At 43.6% G+C, this 21,446-nt stretch overlaps 1 protein-coding gene across 1 annotated transcript in view; it reads right to left on the bottom strand.

Moving 5' to 3' along the window:
• Positions 1–9,850: 9,850 nt before the first annotated feature.
• PMF1 (polyamine modulated factor 1) overlaps positions 9,851–21,446 on the bottom strand; it is a 65,040-nt gene continuing 53,444 nt past the window's right edge. Inside the window, exons 4-5 of the mRNA XM_085638996.1 lie at positions 13,624–13,819; positions 9,851–10,885 (exon numbers count right to left, since the gene is read on the bottom strand). Of these exons, the coding sequence (XP_085495122.1) occupies positions 10,808–10,885; positions 13,624–13,819 (274 nt within the window). The 3' untranslated portion in view covers positions 9,851–10,807. The remainder of the gene's footprint in view (positions 10,886–13,623; positions 13,820–21,446) is intronic.

Consider the following 21,446-nt stretch of genomic DNA (forward strand, 5'->3'; position numbering starts at 1 on the left):
GGACTTCTGACCCTAAAGACTCAGTACACTTCTGGAACTGTGGATACTAATCCAGTAAGCAGGACTGTCACTCTGCTGGACTGCTGCTCTGAAAGAACTACTTTTCTGCTGTGCTGACCTGCCTGCTGTCCTCTCTGCCTGGGTGAGATAGACTGGACCTACACCACTTGAACTCACAGTGAGTCCAAGGGCTTGTCTGCTAGCCACATGTTCTTAAGTCTTAAGGACTTCAAAGACTTCCAGAAAACCTGGATGTTGTGCCCTGCCAAGTGGTGCCAATTCATTACAGAGCCCTTAGAAGTGGATTGTCTGTGCTGTAACTTAAAAACGCAAAGCATCGCCATTATTGCGCTGGTCGGAACAGACGCATCTCCTTCGGCGCCATTGCATCGCCTGCATCAAGGACATTGCATTGCCAGCTGCACAGCTCAATGACGACGCATCACTTGCATCCAATGCTGCTCAACGACATATCTCCAAGTGTACAGCGTGACAACACATCTATGAATCCTAAGGATTGGACCCAGTGCATCACCTACCTGACCCTCGCATCTCCTCCTTGACGCATCCTCCAACCAAGATACTCTTTCAGCAGGACAAGGTTGGTCCCTATACCCATGCTCCTTCGTGGTTGGCCTGAACTTTTGGATTTACCCCAGTCAAGCGTGACCAGATAGCCCTGGGTGGACTTTTAAGCACTATATTTGCAGATATTCTTTACAAATTCATAACCCTGGTTCTACTTGTCTTTTTTTGTACTTTTGGTCTGGTTTTGTTCATTAAATTAAGCTCTATTCTTCTAACATGGTGTGGATTATTTTTGTGCAGTGTTTTCACTGTTTTAAGTGTTGCAAAAATACTTTACACATTGCCTCTTAAGTTAAGCCTGAGTGCTCATTATCAAGCTTCCAGAGGGTAAGCATAAGTTAATTTATGGTGTGTATCTGACCAACCCTGACAAGGATTGTGGTCCTCACTTGGACAGGGAGCATACTGCTGCCAACTTGAGACTATATTTCAAACAAATTGGCATAAAATAGCTTGCTTATAAGTCCCTAGTATATGATACCAGGGGTTCTCGGGGCAGGTAGGTTAGAGTGTCCACCCAGGACTGCAGCACCGATTATACATACCACCCTAATATGACAAATTAGAACATGGCTCACAGCCTGCCACTGCAGTTTGGAAGGGCTAGTTCGACTGTCAGTTAAACCAATAGCAAAGCCCCTGATGGAGCAATGACTCGTAGAAAAGAGACTTGCTCAGAAGCAATCCACTTGTTTAACTCACTAACAAAGTTAGTATTATGTTTCGTGAAAACGAATACGCACCACACGAACATTCGGGTTAGCGAAGCTTGCTTATGTGTGTACTAACGTGGATAACAATGAAGGACTAATACCGATTTAACCGGGGAAAACTGTTGTGCGCATGCGTCAACTACATCTACGTAGGATAGCGGAAATAATGCTTGGAGGGAAATTCTGGCGCATGAGCAGAAGATACTAAAATGGAGTATTGAAAACTCGCATGCATGGCATCTGCTTATTTGAACTAAATCGAGTGTTTTTTACTAATGCGGGGAAGAGATTAATAAATACATTTGGGATAGAGTAGAAGCGGGTGGTATACAGTGCAAACACTTTATTTTAGGAAGTAACATCTGTCTTTTGACTTTTATCACAAGTGCATATTTGGGCCTCTCTTGCATAGCCGAATTGAATGGAGTGACGCGAAGTCTGCGCATGCCCACTGAGTGAAGCCATGAAGGCCATGACTGTACAGTTGAAAGGGAGCCAAAGAACAAAAGCAACATCCTGGGAACAGGATGGTGAAGGGTTCAACAATGAAGAAAGGCATTCATGATTAACCTAAATTGTTGCCATGTTAATATTCTTAGTGTATGGGAACGAAATTTATGAATACAGAATAAGGGGATGGGTTTGCGAACAATGTTTGAACTGATTTTAGTGACATGTAAGCATGGTGTGATGAAGAACCCCCCTTGCCTGACCAATCAGATTTCGTATTGTTACGATATTGAAACTTTAGTGGGTGGAACATTCAGAACGAAAGGTATAACTATGATAGCTTTAGTTAGTTAGTCAGATGAAGAATTGCTGAATACAAATGATGAAGCCTGATGCAGGTGTTGCTGATGAAGAACTGATTGCAGAATTGGAGGCAGAACTTTGTATCCTAATTTAACTGGGTTAGATCAGAAGATTGCGGAAGAATCTCGAGGAGGAAGAGCGTGTCAGAGGGGTGCGGCGCAACCGTCGGTATTCTAGAGAGGTCAACTATCCTGTCCTGAGACCTGTCCTCAAGTCTTTGTTTTCCGACCTATCCCAGGGGACCCTTACCAGCCCTTTGGCCAGGGGGTTGGTCTTCCACACCATCCTTGGTAACTATAATTACTTGTTAATTGCTGAATATTCCTTTCTCTCTATCCTCTTTTCTCTCTGGGTATTGATTATTGCATGAGTCTAAAGCATATGTATGGTAATTATGAATTGAATTTTTCTCTCCAATGAATGAAGGTGACTGTACTGTATCGAGTTGTTCACATGCATTAATTTTAGATAAAGATTTAAAACTTGAGTCTTTTTTTTTTCTTTTAAATAAATTAAAGTTAAGTTAATTATCACCATCAACTAGTTCAACTAATGGTCCATCGACCAGAGGAAAGAACTTGTTGATCTGTGGAGAGTTAGTTAAGTGATGAATGAAAGTATTGAATACACTAATCCTAAACAGTTTGGGAAAATTAAACTGAAACCTCCCTTAACTGACCAGCGGTCTTTACCATTGTGAGTTTATGGGCCCAGGTGAGTATATGGTAGTGGAGTATATGGTAGTGGAGTATATGGTAGTGGAGTATATGGTGTTGGTGAACCGCTAGGTCACCACCACTTCCCTTAACAATACATTTAAATCTCCCCTAAGGAAGGCCTATTGAGCCCTAAGGCATAGCGCTGTATATTATTAAGTAGGACACACACTTTAATATGTTCTAACACTTTAATATGTCTTAACAGTAAAACTTCTAAATTGTTGTTTTTACTGTAGAAAGGCTAGTAGCCCTATTGGCTAGTAAAGAGTTGCATGCGGACATCTCAGTCCTGCTAACTTCTTAATTGGACTACTAAAATGGGTACTTCAATATATCAAATTACTCGTGGCATTAAATCAGACTTGAAGCCCCAGACTAATTTAATGTCACTTTTAAGAAAAAGCAACTTTAAGAAGGTTGGCACTCTGTTGTCCGGTTCATCCGACAGCCATCCACAATTGCTGGTTGCCAGACAACCTTCTGCCCTCCTGGGGAGTTGTGTAAACTACTTCCCAGCCCAGGAACAATAGAGGCCGGTCCCTCGCAGGATACCACACGAGGTGTTGGCCCCAAATAAGAGCTTTAAAAGGGAGAAGCCGCTTCTGATGGGTAAATGGCGATCACACTCATGGAGGGCTGTCCCTTTGTTGAGGTAAACGGGCTGGCAGCTGGAACAGAAAGGGGTCGACAGTTGTCAAACCAGTTTTCTGGGTAGTACAGGTAACCACACATCTAGGAAGGGTTTACCAAGCTCCTCAAATAGGTGGAAGGGTTCAGACACCGTGAGAGTGGCAGAATAGTACACTCTGGGATAGTTAGATGCACCACATAGCCGAAAGACGTCATAAAGCGGGAGGGATCCTGGCAGTCCATTGGCTAGTGACAACATGATGCCCTCCCTGCACTTTCTGGGCTTAAGTATGACACCCTGAGCCTCAGAGAACATCTGGACTGCACGATGGGTCGAATAAGGACTTCCCTGCTGACTCCTGGACGTGGCAAAAGATGCTGCATCAACAGCTGAAACTGACCTGCTGCTCCATTGGTTAGTGAAGAGAGGAGTGAGCCTGTGGTGCCTGGCTCCAGAAAATGTCGCTCTACAGTCTCAGACAGAAAAGTTGAAATCCAAGAGTCAGTTGGATGACTCCCTGTTCCAGCACCAGGGACATAAAAGCTGAAATGGCTTGTGCTGGTTAGTCAGTGGCCACTTTTAAAGAATCGCTGATGACAGCCGATGTGCAACAAAGAATACCACCACTCTGTGCTCATAAAAAAGTGGCTCCAGTGTCTGCCAGACCTAGGAATCATCAGAGTGCAGATTAGAAACTGATGGACCTGTTGTGACAGGTAATTGGTAGCACAGCTGTGACTGGCATTCTGCTGACGCAAAAAGAAATTTGAGGAATCCGTGTTAAAAAAAAACCCCAAAAAAACCAGGAAGACCCCTTTCGACCACACAGCACCTAGAGCATGTTTCAGCATCTTGTATCCTCATCAGGACCATTCCATTGAAATCTATGGCGGTCCTTGAACAAAGTGTGGAACTGGGAGCAGGCCTGCTGTGGTGACCAGGCAACTGTACAAATACTACTTTCTGGCCCTTCTGACCTTCTCCCTGTCAGAATTGGTCACTCAAACTGGGCCGGAGTAGTCAAACAACTATGTCAAACTTTTTGAAAGTTTTCAAACTTTACAGATACCAATGCTTGTTTGCACTATGTACTAAAAAGCGGAGATTGACGTTATACTCAAAAATCTATTTCTCTGGCACCCTCTGGTGGATTTTGCTCATAATGGTGACTGAAAATTCATAAAAGTAAAATCTATTTATAAGAATTGGTGTCAGATTTCTTCATGTTGTACGGCTTTCTTATTCTGAGTCAATAATTTAGATGCACCAGTTCCTTTGTTTAAGCCTTGCTGCTCTAAGCCACAGTTACCCAGGGTAGAACAAGAGTAGGACTGTTTTGTGACTCGATTATTCAGTGTGGTCCCGCAACTACACCATATAATACACCACAATCCTCACACGGGGTTTTCTAGAATTCAATTTTTAGTGTGAAATAGCCGCCACAAGTGCTTTACTAAGGGAACCTCTCCAAAATAATGAGTCCTATGAGAGACTTGGGATCTATATTATTTCTCAGTATTTATGTCTGTTTAGACTCGATTGTACTATATATTAGTATTTAAAATACAATCTTCCAGTAGCCTAGTTGTAGAGAATATAAACCAACTGGTCTGATTTGACTACCTATGATAAGCAGGCTGAAACATGAAGAAGAAACTAAAAGAAAAATATTACAATAAAGAGGCCATACAACGGATAACATTTTTTTTTTTAAAAGAGCATACAACAAATAAAGACTTTTAGAAAAAAGATAAAAGTGACCATTTCACAAGTAAGACTAATTCTCCAACCCTTTACACCAGGTCAAAAAATCCATAAACAGACTGTTGAATTCCGAATATACGAGAATCCCCAATAAACAAACCCCTGTTCCCTTTTAAATGATGAAGAAACATAAAAATAAAAATAACGTTGTACATAGCTGACCTCAAACAAACACACACACACAACCACAACAAATTTCCATTGTGGCTCTTGTAGCAAATAGGAACCCATAGAACTTAGCAAAGAACTGAATCTTGGAATACAGAATGCATGGCAAAACTGGCAACATACTTTTTGCAACAGTACCTTATTTATAAGATCACATGCAAATGCAAACTAAGATACTGGCATTGCTAGCAGAAATCTGAAAACATGAATTATGGAACACCAGAGTAGTAGGAGAAATGGGAAGTGTATGATCAAATTAGCTAAGCAAGTTGCAGATGAAGGACATCCAGAAAAATAACATTAAATGGACGGTCCTACAAAAAATTAATCATTTGAGGGACCAGAAATTTCTACGTTGCAAACCTCTGTTAAAAATAAAATAAAAGCTTTAGTAGCTTCTGCGAGCTGAGGGACCTAGAAATCAATGTGACAAAAACAAAATATATGGTGCTTAATTCTCGTCTGACAACTAGAACCAATTCAACATTGATAGGAATTTCCCTTGAGCGGGTACATACCATTGAGTATCACTGGGTAACTCTTACAGAGCAACTGGAGTTGGCTTCTCATATCTCAAAACGCAGATTGTGTTTGGAGCTCCATATTGGAGGGCTGTTAAAAGCCCAATGGGGCTTGTATTCAAGACCAAGCTCTCGGTGTTACACGTCTATAATCACCAAGCCCCCAAGGGAGGGGGCTGCTTTTTATGGCTCACAGTTATGGGGCCACAGGACATGAAAGCCCTTGAGGTCGCAGAAAATCGATTCTTGAGACAAGTGTTGGGACTCCCATTTAGTCCCCCCTCTGAATCCCCTTACGCTGGGGCTCAGGTCAATCTCCGATGGAGTGGTATAGACCGATCCGATACTGGAGAAGGATCTGGGCCACCCCTGAATTGGAGTCCTATCAACTAGGGTTGGAGGAAATACTTAATAGACCCGGGTCAAGAAATCTACCCTGGCTAAAGCATGTGGGTGAAACCCTGAAGGGCCATGGGGAACAACAGTCTCTAGGAGGCACCGTGGGAGGTTTCTGCATCAACCCCAAAAATAGTCCTCAAGAGAAATTGTTCATAGTATAAATGGAAAACCCTGTTAACTTGGACTTCTTTGGGATCCCAGGCTGATGCTTTCCTACAATCCCAGGATGGTTATAAAGCAGAGGAGTACCTGGATGAGATTCAGCCAGCTCAGGCTAGGATGCTGTATAAACAGTTTCAATCTGGAAACCTGCCGATATATTCATTTACTGCTGGTTGGGCTTATTCAGAGACAGTGGTTCTTACCTTTTTCTTTTGCCCAGCATATAAGTCGACAAGAGTTAAATGGTTGATTCTTATATGCCGCAATTTGGGAACTAGGCAGCATTGAGAAGTCTATAGGGATTTGCAATCTGATACAAGCCGACCTTCAGTCTCTGCTGTCTTAAGATTTTTATATTGTATGTGGCGAATCAGGTATAAATATTGTCCTAAAACAGGCAAGTTAACAGCTGCTGAACCAGATTGATTTTTAGGCAATATGTTAGAGATATTTACTCCTTTTATTCACTCCCTTGCTTTTATTTGCACAGTGAGTTTAAGAGCTATGAATGGTATAAATGTATGGTGTTTTTATAATATCTGTATTTATTTGTTTTATAATTGATTTTAATTATTACTTGATGAATTGTTTTAAGATGATTTTTTGCTCAATTGTTTTATTCCAAATTTTATTATAAATGCAGGTTTTTAAACTGTTCTTTTATGGCTGATATGCCAAAGTAAAGACTGATGAAAATAAAAGAATATTCTATCTGCCCACAGACAAAACGGAACAGAACAACAAGGATTGATGGAATATTCTCTAACGGTTGAAGAACGTAAAACAAAATCTATCATGCGGTCGAAAAGCCAGCAGGGCCATTAGGAACCCCTTTATATCATCCCAGGACATCAGACTGGACATGATGTCAAGATCCTCCGAGAAATATCAAAAATACTACTTTGCCACAGTAGTACATTTAAGACAACTTGATGGAGAAAAGCAACTACTGGGATGTCAAAATTGGCAATATATTAAAACACTCCTGCGCTAAATATTGCTTTGAAGCACGCATACTCAAGCCTTGACATTTCCATCTAATTTAATACTTATTATAATTCACCCAGATACCATCAAGAATGCTCTCATGCGATCCAACAGACCCCACAAGCCGTCCCAAGAGCAAAACACAAGGTGCACTACTACAATACACGATGACACAAATATGTTTTTACATGATCAGATTGCAAATGAGGTAGAACAGGAGGACCCAACAAGACATGTCAACATCTTGTCTGCCCTACGGTCCTTTAAAACCCTGGTCTCTTCCAACTCTTTCACACTTTGTTTTTGCTCCCATTTATCACTATGCAATTCTCCCAAATGCTTATCAAGGTGGTTGGCCCTGGAGGAGATGCTCTTCACATTCGCATGCAGGCATGTTTGTATTTGAGGAAAGGGAAGAGTGATGGTAGTAATTTTGCTACTGGGAATATTAATCTGTTAGTAGATCTGCAACTCTTCTTCCTGCAAGGAAAAAGCTCACGCAGTGAAACGTTGCAGCCTACTGTAACTTATCCAGTAGTACCGGCCCTAGTTGTCTGAAAGCACTGTTTGTGACCAAATCGACAAATTTATCCCAAGAAGAGGAACCAGACACTGGAACATGGCATACTGCAGCCCATCACAGTTGCCGCCCTGTTTGAATTCTAAACAAAGGGTGGTTGATCCAAACCACACAGTGGCTGCTCACCCACAAACCAGCATTCGCGGCTATAAGGTGTGACCCGTAACATTATCAGCCCTTGCTCACTTTCTGGTGGCTCTTTGCTTTGTGGACATTGCAGTTATGTTTTCTAGTTCATTTTCTCTATTACAAGTGTATCCAGTCCCTGAATAGCCTAGTAGTCCAGAAGCTCAGCAGACTCGTGGCCTATGACTGGAATCGTAGGTTTGTAGAACTCCATTGTTTACACAAACGTTTGCTAAATGAATGCAGCTGACCTTATATGACAACTGGACAACTATGAATTTGCTGGATCCATTTGTGATCAGATTATCTTGGTATCCCAGGAGACATGACAAACTGATCCCCCTGTCCTCTCATATTCCATTATTCGCATAGTCCTGCTTCATGTAACCTAATAGAACCCTACCTGTGGGGGCCTAATCACTGCGACTGCAAATACCATTTGTTCAGTCCCTTTATTGTTTCTTCTTTAGTCAATTCTTTAGGAATGGAACTCAAATCTTCCTTGCTGCCTTCCCAGGAAAACTTTGGCTTATTAACGAAAAATTATGGAGTTTTTAAGTAGGATATTTTTAGAACATCTTGAATTAAGCCTAATCTGAACAGACCATTTCAAGGATAAAATCTATAGCTGTAAAAGCGACAATCCGCAAACTGTTAGTCATGGCAAAAGATGGTCTATATCAGGTCGGTACAACTAAAGGGGGCAACTAATGGATGAGGTATGAATCTCTTTAATGTTACTGAAGGGGTGAGCATGTGATTAGTGAATAGTCGCATTGCACTACAGTATATACAGCAAGGCTGTATCAATGGTAGAGAAGATGAAGAGTGATCAAGTCCATAAAATTCTTATAGTTATCATGGAGCACATCTTGAGGTAGTAACCAGCTAATTACTTTGCTTCTTGGTAAGCTACTTTAGAGGAAATTCTATTTGAACTGTCCCTTTAAAGATCTTATCCCATGAACCATATTACGGATCTGAATGCTGTGCCTGTGCAGTTTGGTAGAAAATATCTTCTTCTACCGCCCAGAGACAGAACCACAAATTGGTCCACTTTAAGTGTAAGGGATCGGACTAAAACCACGAACATCTAGCTCCGCACTCGAAGTGATGGATTAGAGGGAGTGCAACAATGTTTGGATATATAATGGGACGGTGGTATGGTGTTCATTTGCTAAAGGGATGTGTCAGTTTTGGTGCTCAGATTGAGGTAGATTGTTCTAAATTATAACATACTAGCTAAAAATGTGGGAAGAGTCAAAAGTGCATTCCTCACGTTAGATCATTCTCAATGATGCTTTAACGCTGGTGAGGTCAAGTTGCTTCCATGGTCCGGGAGAAGTTTCAGCAGTTGTGTCAATGGATTTCATTAGTTGGGACGGTAGGAGAATGTTGAACTGTATTAAGGTATGACCGGTCCATGTAAACCAAACAAGAACATACTACTTCTATGTATAGATTTATTTTGTAGTTGTATAGGTCTCTCAGAGTACCTATATTTTGAATCCCTCAATAACCAGAAAGCATGCATGCAAATTTAACACCGAAGTGTTGTATCACTCAGTGAACTTACCTGGCGCAACCACGGCCTGATTTGGTGTTTTAAAGTGAGATTTACCACCATTGAGCATCCAACCGAGCTGTGAAGGATTAGCAAACTGAAGGGAAGAACTAGATTTGAGAAATAAATAGCAGGCCAGTTTATTTAGAAAATGGGCAATTCTTTTACGGTCGCCGAAATTCACTGAAACCATTTACATACAGAAACGGCAAACTACATCAGAGGCTGAATTTGGAAACCAAAGAAAGATTAATAGTGTCAAAAAAAAAATTACAACACAAGAATAGATGTTTCCTGACACAGGAGAAGAAATAGAGTTCCTTTGCTCAGCAGGTCTTTCAGTGAAGCTGAACACAGAAACTACAAATGCAGACTATAACTTATTTGTTCCCAGGGAGCTAATCTCTCCATTTAAAATGACAGCCTCTCTAATCTCCAGCTGCGATTGGGAATTTGGAGGAGTCACTTTTAATTTAGCTGGGATCCACAACAGAAGTCTCACTTTTCAGAATCAGTCAAGCCTAACATAACAGTTGCATCAACTCCGGTAACCCTAAAGTTTCAAAGGATGTGGAAGATACTACCAGTGTGCGCTGAACTGGTTTCAATACAGGATCAGGACAAAAACGGCAGTGCCAATAAAACTCTCGCAATGTAGCGCGTAGTGATTTTTCACCTTTCTGCCTACATCTGGACAGGAATTTGTATGAACTTTTAAGTCAGGCGCAACCATACTTGAAAGGTTGTTCATCCATTGGTCATCTTAGAAAATAGCTTGTGTGTCTGGCTCAAGGACACGCTATCACTTTAACAGCCTTACAAGACACATTTAACTATTATATATATTTATACACTGCAAACCTTTTATATGCTGATCAAGGAAACATCAAATGACCAGAAATGCAATTTACAACAATAGTTTTATAGAAAAAACTGATTATGGCAAATAAACATTTTGAAGAACTGTGCATTTTGAATTGATAGCATGAATGTGGGGATGGTCTCCCAGTGTTGACCTTCGCCTGTGCAACTGAAAGATGCAACCCTACTTGATCAATCCAGAAGCTCTAAATTATAGGTCCCATCTAAGCTTTTCCGACTTTGGCTCTTGAAGAGACATTATCAGCTCTCTTTGTGCTTTGCTGACTGCCTAAAGAAATAAAAAAGGAGATATATTTAGAAAATGTTTCATCTGTATAAAAGGCTCAAACAGTTACATGTAGATAATCTAAAATGCCAGGTACAAGGCGGAAAGGCTATAAACATTTAAATATAATTTCAGGCTTAGATGGAAATCCATCGGTAGAGCATTTCCCACAAGTCCAGTCCAGACACAGGGCACCAAACAAAATAAAACCTCACTGGATGAACACCCCAAACTAATCTGCAAGACGAGCGACATATTCTTTATGTTCCATGTACAATTGCTAGCAGTTTCTCTACATCTCTGTACATCGTCTTTGTTAGGAAATACTGAGGCTTAGGAAATGGAACACTGGACAACTTAACTTGCAGTTTTAATTTTTTTACATAGCAATCCTGTTTCGACCTATTGCTACATGAATCTTTTCTCTAGTGATAAAAAGAGTGAACTTAAAAGAATGCTAACTTCGTGAATAGATTAGGGACCGTCCTATACCTTTCTGTTAAGTCTTAGAGATAAACGGTACTGGGCCTACATGCAAGGCTACTAACTAGCAGCAAGGACAGTCTCAACTCCAAGAATAACCAATTGCTCCGGATGTCATGGTCTTGCCATTCTGCAGTGTGTGCGAGAGTGTGGGTAGAGGGGAAAATACTGTTCCTGGTAAGCGAATAAGGGCTTTTGGGATATACTGTTACTTCTTCCTCTGTTCCAAGATGAAGGAGAATCATCAACTGGCCAAAGCATAAACACTGTACTTGTACTGCTACATCAGTAAAGGGACAGCACATGAATCCTCTTCGCATCTCAGAGTGCCTTCTCTTTATGGCCAACATTTGCCTAGGTGTAAGAAGCAATGTCCCTGTCTACTCCCCACCAAAAAGGTGGCGTCTCGCCTCAGTCTAGGTAGCAGAAACAATTGAATGGAGAGAGGAGTTCCAAGAATGGGGCAAAATAAAATTCCACTTGGTCCAATGGGCTGTAACACTTGCTTTGTTGTCATGCATGATATACAGGTCTCGCAAACAGAATCTCTCTTCTTGAAATGCCCAGGATGAATGGTGTTCTAGAGACCCATATTACAAGTGGAGATGGCCAGTGGTGGCTCCTCCACTAAGGTGGGGGAGTATCGCCCCACTGCTGCTGTGCAGCAGTAAAAGAAAGGAAAAATAAAATGATAACGCTTAGTTATTATCATTTAATTCTTCCCTGCTGCGGCATCATGAGGGCGGGTCTGCTCTACTGACAGAGCAGGGGAGTATTGATGGGCACACTAAAGTGCACATGATGCTTTGACCAGCCCTCTCTGGCTAGCCAAACAGTCATGCACACTAGAACATGCCCAGGCCCCCAGTCCCCGTCTGAGCGCTGAACCACGGGGCTCAGACCAATCATAGCGCTTCATTGCAGCGTTGTGATTGGCTCAGCTGGAGCCTTGCTGCATCCTGTTCTGAGGGTAGGAGAGACGATGTGGGGCAGAGAGATGGAGAGGTAAGGGAAATCTTTTTTGTTTTTTTACAATTACACCTCCTTACCCCCTCGCCAGCAGAGCTGCAATAAGCAGGCTCAATGTTCTTCACTCATAGGACCCATAGACGGAGGTCCATCTTCATTTACGTTTCTAATGTCAACCATTATTTAGAATATGCACGTTTATGGGAGTGAAAGTAAATGACTGTCACTACTCTCTCTTGCGTGTTGTCAAAGCCTACCAAGCACTGCTTCCTAATAATAGTAATAATGATAGGCGCAGAAGCACCCCAGCAGAGTTGCTGAATACCAAGTCTGCATAGTTTTGATTCCACCTCATGCATCTTTCTTCTTACACTTTATGTTTCTTTCTCTCCCTCTTGCAGGTTGTTTTTCAGTTTTCCTTTCTTCCTCTATCACTTTTTTCATATCATTTTCTTTCTCCCTTTTGTACCCTTCTCTCTCTCCCTCTGGGTCAAAGTCTGCATATGAAAATTAAGCCAGGTCCATAAAAAGTAGGGCCGGATACAACCACCAGAGCAAATTAAACACTGTCCCACAAACAGTAAATACAGATGCGAGACTCGCTGTCAGATATGGTTAATTAACTTAATTAACTTGCAAAGCTGGTGCTTCAAGCCAGCCTGCAGCACTATTTAGACTAAATGGAGCAAGGGCGGCTTCTCGTGGTCTGATCTAGTTTCAAACTGCTTCTGGAAAGCATTCAAGAGTCCAGTTTCTCTTAAACACCTAATTCTGGTAGTTATCAAGTTTTTAAGAGCTTTTTGTCTTTTGCTGATAGAGGAAGTGAGTCAGAGCTTGCACAACCTTTTCTTTTCCTCTTTAGATTGCCCTTCTATGTCTCAACTGTTTCCGGACAGTGTTTGCTGTTCCTAAACGCTTAAAAAGCATGACATTATGTATGTATTATATAACTGCATTGGCATTTATCTAGAGCATGTTTGAATTGCACAATTAGGTTTCACAATATTGAGCACAGGGAGGTTACATAATTTGCTAAGAATCATATGATTTTTGATCGAGCACTGAGTCCAGAATTAGAACCCTGGTCCCAAGGGTCCAAACTAGACAGATAAATACTAGTTCCCTCTTCCTCCCATTTAGTTAGAATTTTCTCTGATGCCCATATTTCTGTGTTCCCAAAAAGCTTGAATCAGCCTTGAACAGGGCAAGTGTTGCACGAGCATCTAACATGAGACTTGCATCTTCTGAATGTGGTTAGCACTAGACGGCCACTGTTGAACAGAGGTTACCTTCCAAGCTTCCTTCCGTTTCTGGATCTGATCTTGTAATGCAGCAATCCTTGCCCGACCGGCTAGAACAGACTCCGCCAGCTTGGCATTCTCGCTTTCTTTCTCCTTCAGCAACCTCCGCATGTATTCTTTCTGCTGGAGATAGTACGGAACCATGGTGCTCAGTAAGTCTTCCTCTGGAATGCCGCTGGGACGCCTAGAATCAGGAAGAACAGAGCCATGTGCAAAAAGATTCTGAAGCATTCCTACTAAAGAATTGGTTACTAGGGTTAAACCCACTAACTTTCAATCCACATCAAAATGCTATGGATGTTAGCTACAAATTGAAAACCACGGGGTGCTCCACCTTTCTCCTAATCCCCACCTGCTAAGCCTGGCTTATAAGGCACCGAAGACTAGATGGTCTAGATATTTGCATATGTTACACAATAACAGAAGGACTACCGCTATTAGATGAAAGCCTTATTATGACCCGTCAACACATGACAGTTATGATACTTTCTTGTTTTTAAATGCAGGTTTCTTTTCAGTCAATTTCTCCTTGACGTACAGAGTTCAGATGCACAGGAGGTCTGGTCTGTGCTTCATAAAATCTTTCCAAAAAAAAAAAAAAAAACACGAGCCACATTCCCCCAAACATATCTTTTCAGAGATTGCTACATCTGCTCCTTGCAGTGCTCCTCCAAGCACTGGAGGAGCCAATAAAGTGCGCTCACTTATATCTGCAGCCCGCTCACAAAAGATTGTCCTATGTTTCACGTGATTCAATTCGATAAGAAACATTCACATATAGTTTTTCACTCAAGCCTACCAGACAGCACAAGCAGTTTGGTGGCAAAAGATCAGTTGTGAGCTTACCAAGAACTTAAAGTGGGTTTAAGGACCGCCCATTGCTTTCTATTGGCTGGCTTTGCCATTCATTTCAACTTCTTATTCAATGGTTTTCCTTGTCCATCTTGTTAGATCTGGTCTTTGTCCCTCACCTGGAGCCTCTAGGTTGGTCTTACTTGAGATCTCCTACTAATCACTTTTAGGGAACTACTTTTTTTTCTTTCGCTAAAGCTCTACATGAAAGTGCATGTGTTTTTCATATCTCTACCGCGTCCCCGGTGTGCTACCTCCAAATAACCACTGTGGTGCTTCGCGTTTCTCTTTCTTGTATTTCACCGCAGCCCCCTCACATTAGGTGTTTGCGCCCTCGTGGGCTTATTTATTTGATTTATACATTTATAGAGTGCACAGCTACCTCCCACAGAGGTGTCCCGGCGCTAAGGCAGCTGATACACACAATAGCACAGAGAAGGATGAGGGACTAGGTATGGTTGAAGAGCCAAGGTTTTTAGAGCTCTCCTGAAGGCAGATTCTGGCTCCGTCATTCGTAGATAAAAAGCCATGGCTTTCTAGAGCTTCGCGGTTTTGATCGCAAATGCTCTACCGCCTACCCTGGCCTTACGATAGCGGGGAGTGGTGAGCAATTTCATGTGGTTTGATCTCGGGACCTGGTTGGTTGGTAACTTTGTAATCTAAATCTCAGGAATACCAGGCCTCGACACCTGGTGGCTCTGTAAGCCAGATTAAGTGCCTTAAATTAAATTCTCCTACTGATGGGCAGCAAGTGAAGGCTCCGTAGATGGGGGAGATGGAATGACGGAGAGGACCTTACAGATCTATCTGGTCGCAGCATTTTGAACTATTTGTAGTCTGTGGTACAGATATGCAGGAAGTCGTATGTAGAGACTATTAGAGTAGTCCGAGCAAGATGTGACCAGGGCATGAACTACCGTCCTCCTGTAGTCCAGCGGGAGAAAGTGGAGGAGTTTTCTCTAAGCTCGCAATTTTCAGAAGCATGAGGAGGAGACTTGACGAATCTGGGTCTTACAAGAAAGAGCATTATCGAATTTAAACCCCATATTCCTCACTGAATCCACTGGATCCGGTGGGGGATTCAGTTCCAGTGGACACCAAAGCTTAGAGGGTGGCGGGACTGGTTGATTGAAGAAGAGCACCTCAGTTTTTTCTGAATTCAACTTTAGGCACTTTTGGGTCATCCAGGCCGAGATGTTACTCAGGCACCATCTAAAGTTGACAAAAGCAACCTCGGATTGTTCTTTAAAAGAGAACATCACCTGGGTGTCATCAGCATAGGAGATCACTTTCACCCCGAACGTCTCGACTAAGGTTGCAAGTGGGGTGAGGTATACATTAAAGAGTAGAGAACTCAGTGCTGATCCCTGGGGAACCCCGCATACAAGGGGTTTCTGGAGGGAGACAAAGGGGTGCAAAAAAACTTGTGCCAGGACAGAGCAGTACCCCGAACTCCCACATGTTGAAGTCTTTCCAGGAGAAACGGATGGGCCACCATATCAAAAGCAGCAGACAGGTCAAGCAGCACTAGCATTGCTGCATTGTCCTGGTCTGTGGTCTCGCAAACTCTCTCCGCAACTTCCAGGAGTGCGATCTCCAGGCTGTACCCTGGTCTAAAGCCAGATTGGGAGTCATGGAATCAATGATTAGATTCTAGGAATTCAGAGAGTGGACTCAACTACGTGCTCAAGAATTTTAGCCGGTGCTGGTAGAACAGAGATGGGTCTAAAGCTTTTATGCTCTGCAGGGTTGGCATCCGGCTTCTTGAGGATTGGCAGGGCAGTAGGAATGCTCGTTTCCATGCTGCTGGGTAGACGCCTGAACTCAAAGAAGAATTCCAAATCTGGTTCGGGGGGGGGGGGGGGTGCATTAAGACAAGGGGCCAGTAGTTAAAAAAAACTGGGCTGGGCAGGGATCGCCAGGAGAATCGGATTTACATTCATACAGTTTCTTGAGGGATATTTCCGACCCGGTTAACGGGTATGATAGGGAGCCAGAGGTATGGCTGTGAGAATATGCGTGAAATACACAGGCGGGTGCATCCGTGAAATGGCGGAGCCTGAAGGTGCAGGAACCAGCCTATGCTAGTCTATAGGCTGGTTCCTTCACCTTCAGGCTCCGCCATTTCACGGACGCACCCACCCATGTATTTCACGCATATTCTCACAGCCATACCTCCGGCTCCCTATCATACCCGTTAACCGGGTCGGAAATATCCCCGGTTCATCGTTATTCGCATAGCGCTTCATTCAGCCCTGAAGAGTCACGGGCATGGACCTGTTGACGAAACACGTGTCGGCTGGCGTTGTTGCTTTTTTCACGAATACCTCTTACATAAAACAGCTTTAATGGAACCATCGGTGTCGACCTCCAGATAATTTTCATTATTGTAACAACTGTTTATCTACTACGTGTGCCCAGGACTTGTTTTATGTTTTCAGTGTTTAGGGCCTTTTGGCTCATAACTCTTCCAGAGGTTTGGGGTCTACCTCTGCCCTGGTTGCACCGTGAAGCATTAGTTCTTCATTCCTATTATACACTATTCTGGTAACCTGCCTGAGCGCCACCGTCTTGCTTTCTCTGAAACCCCTAGCTGAAACTAGATTTCACATACATATATTGTTCCACAGAGTCAGGCCTTTACGGTCTGGTGCCTGCTAAAGCATTATTACCATTGTTGACTTCAGCTGCTAGTCAGCCTCCTTTCACAAGAGCCCTACAAGGGTGACTGCAGGCTTCTGGGTGCTCCTTGGGGCTCACCGCCCCACTCAACCTCACTCTTACCTGGTGGGTGGCCACCACCTAGCAGATACATCTATATCTTATTCATTACCTATCCCTACCTTGCAAACCCTATGGAGGAGTATGGGGAATATTATGAGGACGACGGCGTAGAATATTTCCGGTCACAGATTAATTCTGTAACAAGGTAGATGCCTCGATCATTGTAGCGGTCTCAGTCGCAAAGGCCCCTCTGGAGAAGAAAATTATGGAACTGGCACAGAGGTGCCTACAACCCCTAGCACCAAGGGAAGACTGTCCTGGGCCTTTGGCCCCAGAACCTCCATAGCCGGCCTCTATCTCCAACTCTGAGAATCCACGCAAATGCCGGCTCGACTCGGAGGTGGACTTGGACTCTTGCTAGGTTGAAGAAAGCATTTTAGGGCGCGGATCCATCGCCACCCCCAGACTCAACTAGCCCCACCCACTTCTCACATCCCAGCGAAGCAGCGCCTGGGTCAACCGCCCCTACATTCAGATGGTTCCCACACATCTTCAGAAGGCGATTCTGATCATGTCCAATACTGAAGACCTTCTTTCAACCCCGCCCTACTGGACCTCTGCCTACTATGGAGGTTTCCTCCGAAACTCAGTCAGACCTCTTGGATCACAAGGTCCTCATGCATCCCCGCTCTTCGGAGTGGACGTGCTGTAATATGGTGACAGAGTATGTGGCCAGAAGGCTCCGGAAGCCTCTTGATGAGGAGGTCCGTAACAGCCTTTGTGCAGAACGTCTCCGTCTGGCTTTGGAAGGGACAGTGGCCTTCACGCCCGACAATGATGCGCAGATGGCCATGTTTCTAGCCAAATATATCAAAGACCCTAAGAAGGGTATCGACTGCTCCTGGCGGTCGTGCCAGGATAAACTCCTGGAGGTCACTGGCCAGTTTGTGAAAAAATGTTATATGTCTGAGGACGCCAAGGTGGATGTGCTCTCCAGCTAGGCCAGAGGACCATTCTTGTTCACACTAAATGCACTATCTTGACTGAGAGATGCAGGTCCTTGCTAATTAAGATCAACAGCAAGCTGGGACAATTGGCCACCTCAGAGGTGGGTCAGGTGGCGCAAGCAGGGCTCTTTGGTGATCCGTTCGTCAAGGAGCTTGGCAAGTTTGTCTCCACACTCAACTCACTCGACAAAGCCCAATCCACTGTTAAGCGCATTTTCAATGCACATGCTTTCTCTGGGGCTGGATGTGGTAGGGGCGCTCGTCTGGAAGTTCCCAGTACTTCACCTCCAGCAGAAGCCAACCTTCTCAGCAGGGACAATGGCAGATTACTCCTGCTTTGAGGGATTCTAGCCCACCAAAGGGCAGTTGGACCCCAGAGGTCAACGCAATGTACCCTACAGCAGAGGAGCTACCTTCAATTCTCACTGTGACTTTTCCTTTCACTTCATGTACTTCTTTGGGGGGGGGGGGGGGGGGAGGCATGGGGTTAACCTACAAATGGCAGCGCATCTCCCACAGTCTCTCGGTTTTGTAATCAACCAGGCGAAGTCAAGCCTAGCCCCTTTCGGGCCTCACCATCTTTCTGGGTCTACGCTAAGCCTTCCTTCCTGAAAAATAGCCAATATCTGGCACAAGGTGAGGAGAACATTAACGAAACAGGGAACCTCTCTCCACCAGACAGCAATGGTGGTAAGCCTGTTGTCATTCTCAATTCAGGCAAAAGTGTGCAGGCCCGCTCCATGTCCGAGTCCCACAGCATTTGAAAGCATTTAATCTTTACCGTGGTCTCACATACTCCCAGTATGTTCCTCTTTCATACGAGGCCAGGGAGGAGCTTCAGAGTCCCAGCATATAAACTGTCTGGAATTGATGGCGGGTTCCTTTGCTGTCAAATGTTGGCCAAGGGACAGGGTGTAATTGTGCGTCCTGCTGAAGATGGACAATGTGGCGGCGGTCCGCTATAGCAATCATTTGGGGGTGTACACAGTCCAAGGCCCTCTCGGATGTGGCCAAGATTTTTAGGAGTACTGCCTCGAGCACCACGTTTCGGTGACAGCGGAACACCTCCCAGGGTCGGTCATCCAAGTGGCGACTCACACTCTCGCCACTTTCGGGATACGAGACTCTGGAGGCTACTTTTAGGTTATTTCCTCCCTCTGGGTGCTGTTCACGATCAACCTGTTTGTGTACTGACTAGATCATTGGCTTCCCCGGTGCTTCACCTGGAGACCGGACACGGGGGGCAGTGGCGACCGATGCGTTCCTGCAGGATTGGCCACTGCAGCAGGGATATGCCTTCCCCCCCATCGCCATGATCTAGCGACTGATGGCTTCGGTGCACTGGCAGAAGGTGTAAGTGGTGTTCATTCACCACCCCGATGTGGAAGTCGCAAGCGTGGTTTCCAGTTCGGATGGAACTTTCTTGGGCTTCTCCAACCCATCTACACCAATATCCTCATCTTCCAAGTGATCTGTCAGGGAACCCTCATCACCTGCTGATGAGCGGCAACCTCTAGCTGATGGCATGGAAGATTACAGGTGAACAGACACCAGTGTACTGGGTGCACTGCGGTAGAAAGAAACAGTTGCAATAGTCTTAAACAACTAGGCAAAATTACCGTGAATTTGAACTTATTTAGACTACAATCTAATGAACAATCAGCACTTAGTTTGTTGCAAAATCACTGTATTAAAGAAATGACAACATAGTAACTGTTCAATCTGCGAACAGTAAAGCAAATGAAGCAAAATAATACATTCAATGACAAACTGCACAGAGGCAGTGAATTTTATCGTCAGTTCTAGAGAAAATCAAAAACAAGCCCAATGCATTTCGGGATGATTCACATCCCTTCTTCAGGGGCAGCTGTAAAAATGAAAGAAAACATCATTGAAAACCATTGCTGTACAAATGCATAAGGATTTATGTAATACAACATTGACAAGATGCAGCGTATCAAGGCACAGGGAGTTCAAAACTAGCCTGGATCAGACAGGAGCAATTCAATAGGAAAATGAAATGTTAGGAGGTAAAATGAAAAAAACGAGTCAATCTTCAGTGTCAGAGAAACTAAATGGAATGTGCAAAGTACCCAAAGATAACCGTCATGTGTGAAGCACATTTAATAGGAGTCACCCGTGAAATCAAACTGAAATAGAGAAAAACAAAGCTCGAATTCTTACTGATTTTCAAAAAGACGATGATACTCAATGCGGAGCAGACAGAAAGCGCCGAATGCCACAGAACGCTGTATAGAAAAAAATGATCTAAAAACCAGCTCATGGTGAAGTGAATGAATAAATAATGGCCAAGACCGAAAACAACTTACTGCTATGCGGTGTAGTAAAAATGCTGTGGTGCTATGGTGTGGCCGAGTCAATGGCCAAACTCCCGGGTGTGGAACTACTCAAGCTGGCTGTGAAATAGAAAGAAAAAACGGGATGTAACGAGAAACCGTACATGACGGAAGCTCGGGATTTATGCAAAAAAAGGGAGAACGAAGGCTTACCATGAAACCATGTAAGACACTGCAATGAGGCATCAAATCCTGGAATTCTCTAATGGGGCGAAGACTCTAACTGTTAACGGACTACGCTCACTGTAAACCTCCGAAGAAACGGTAGTCGGGAAACTGACTAACCGGATGTTTTAATGGGACGTGCTGCGCAGGCGCGTCCTGGCGGACGTAGTGAAGGTCAAAAGAGGACTGAACTGTTTGCAGGAAAACGCACATAAAAATGTGACGGCAGCCTGTATTGTGTACAATAAAGTTGAAAAAAAGATGGGTGTCTGCAAACACATCGATGCGCTTGTCATGGTGACTGAAAGATCACTGTGATGTAAATAAAATATCGGGTGACCTAACAAGTACTGTTGTGCTCAACCTAACAGAAATGTGTTGTGTACAGGGCGAATAACGAATGTGAGGCATGAAAATGGGGAAAAGAAACACAGCTTGAGGAGGGAGTTGTCTGGGGCAAAAGTGAAACTGAGTAGGAATTAAAAAACGGGCCAAAGTGCAAACAAAGAAAGAAATTAGACAGAAAAAATTATGATGAAAGGACATGATGTTGCTAGTTAAAACGAAGAGAGGACTGTTGGACAAACTTATAAATGAGTTAGAAAAACGTGGTAACGGATACAAGAAAAACAAATGGAAGGACCAACGTGAATCAAGGTTACTGCAGAGGAAGAAAAATAAAAAACATATTGAATTGTTTAGTCTG

The sequence above is a fragment of the Triturus cristatus genome, chromosome 12, assembly GCF_964204655.1.
Source record: "Triturus cristatus chromosome 12, aTriCri1.1, whole genome shotgun sequence".
NCBI classification, from domain to species: Eukaryota; Metazoa; Chordata; class Amphibia; order Caudata; family Salamandridae; genus Triturus; species Triturus cristatus.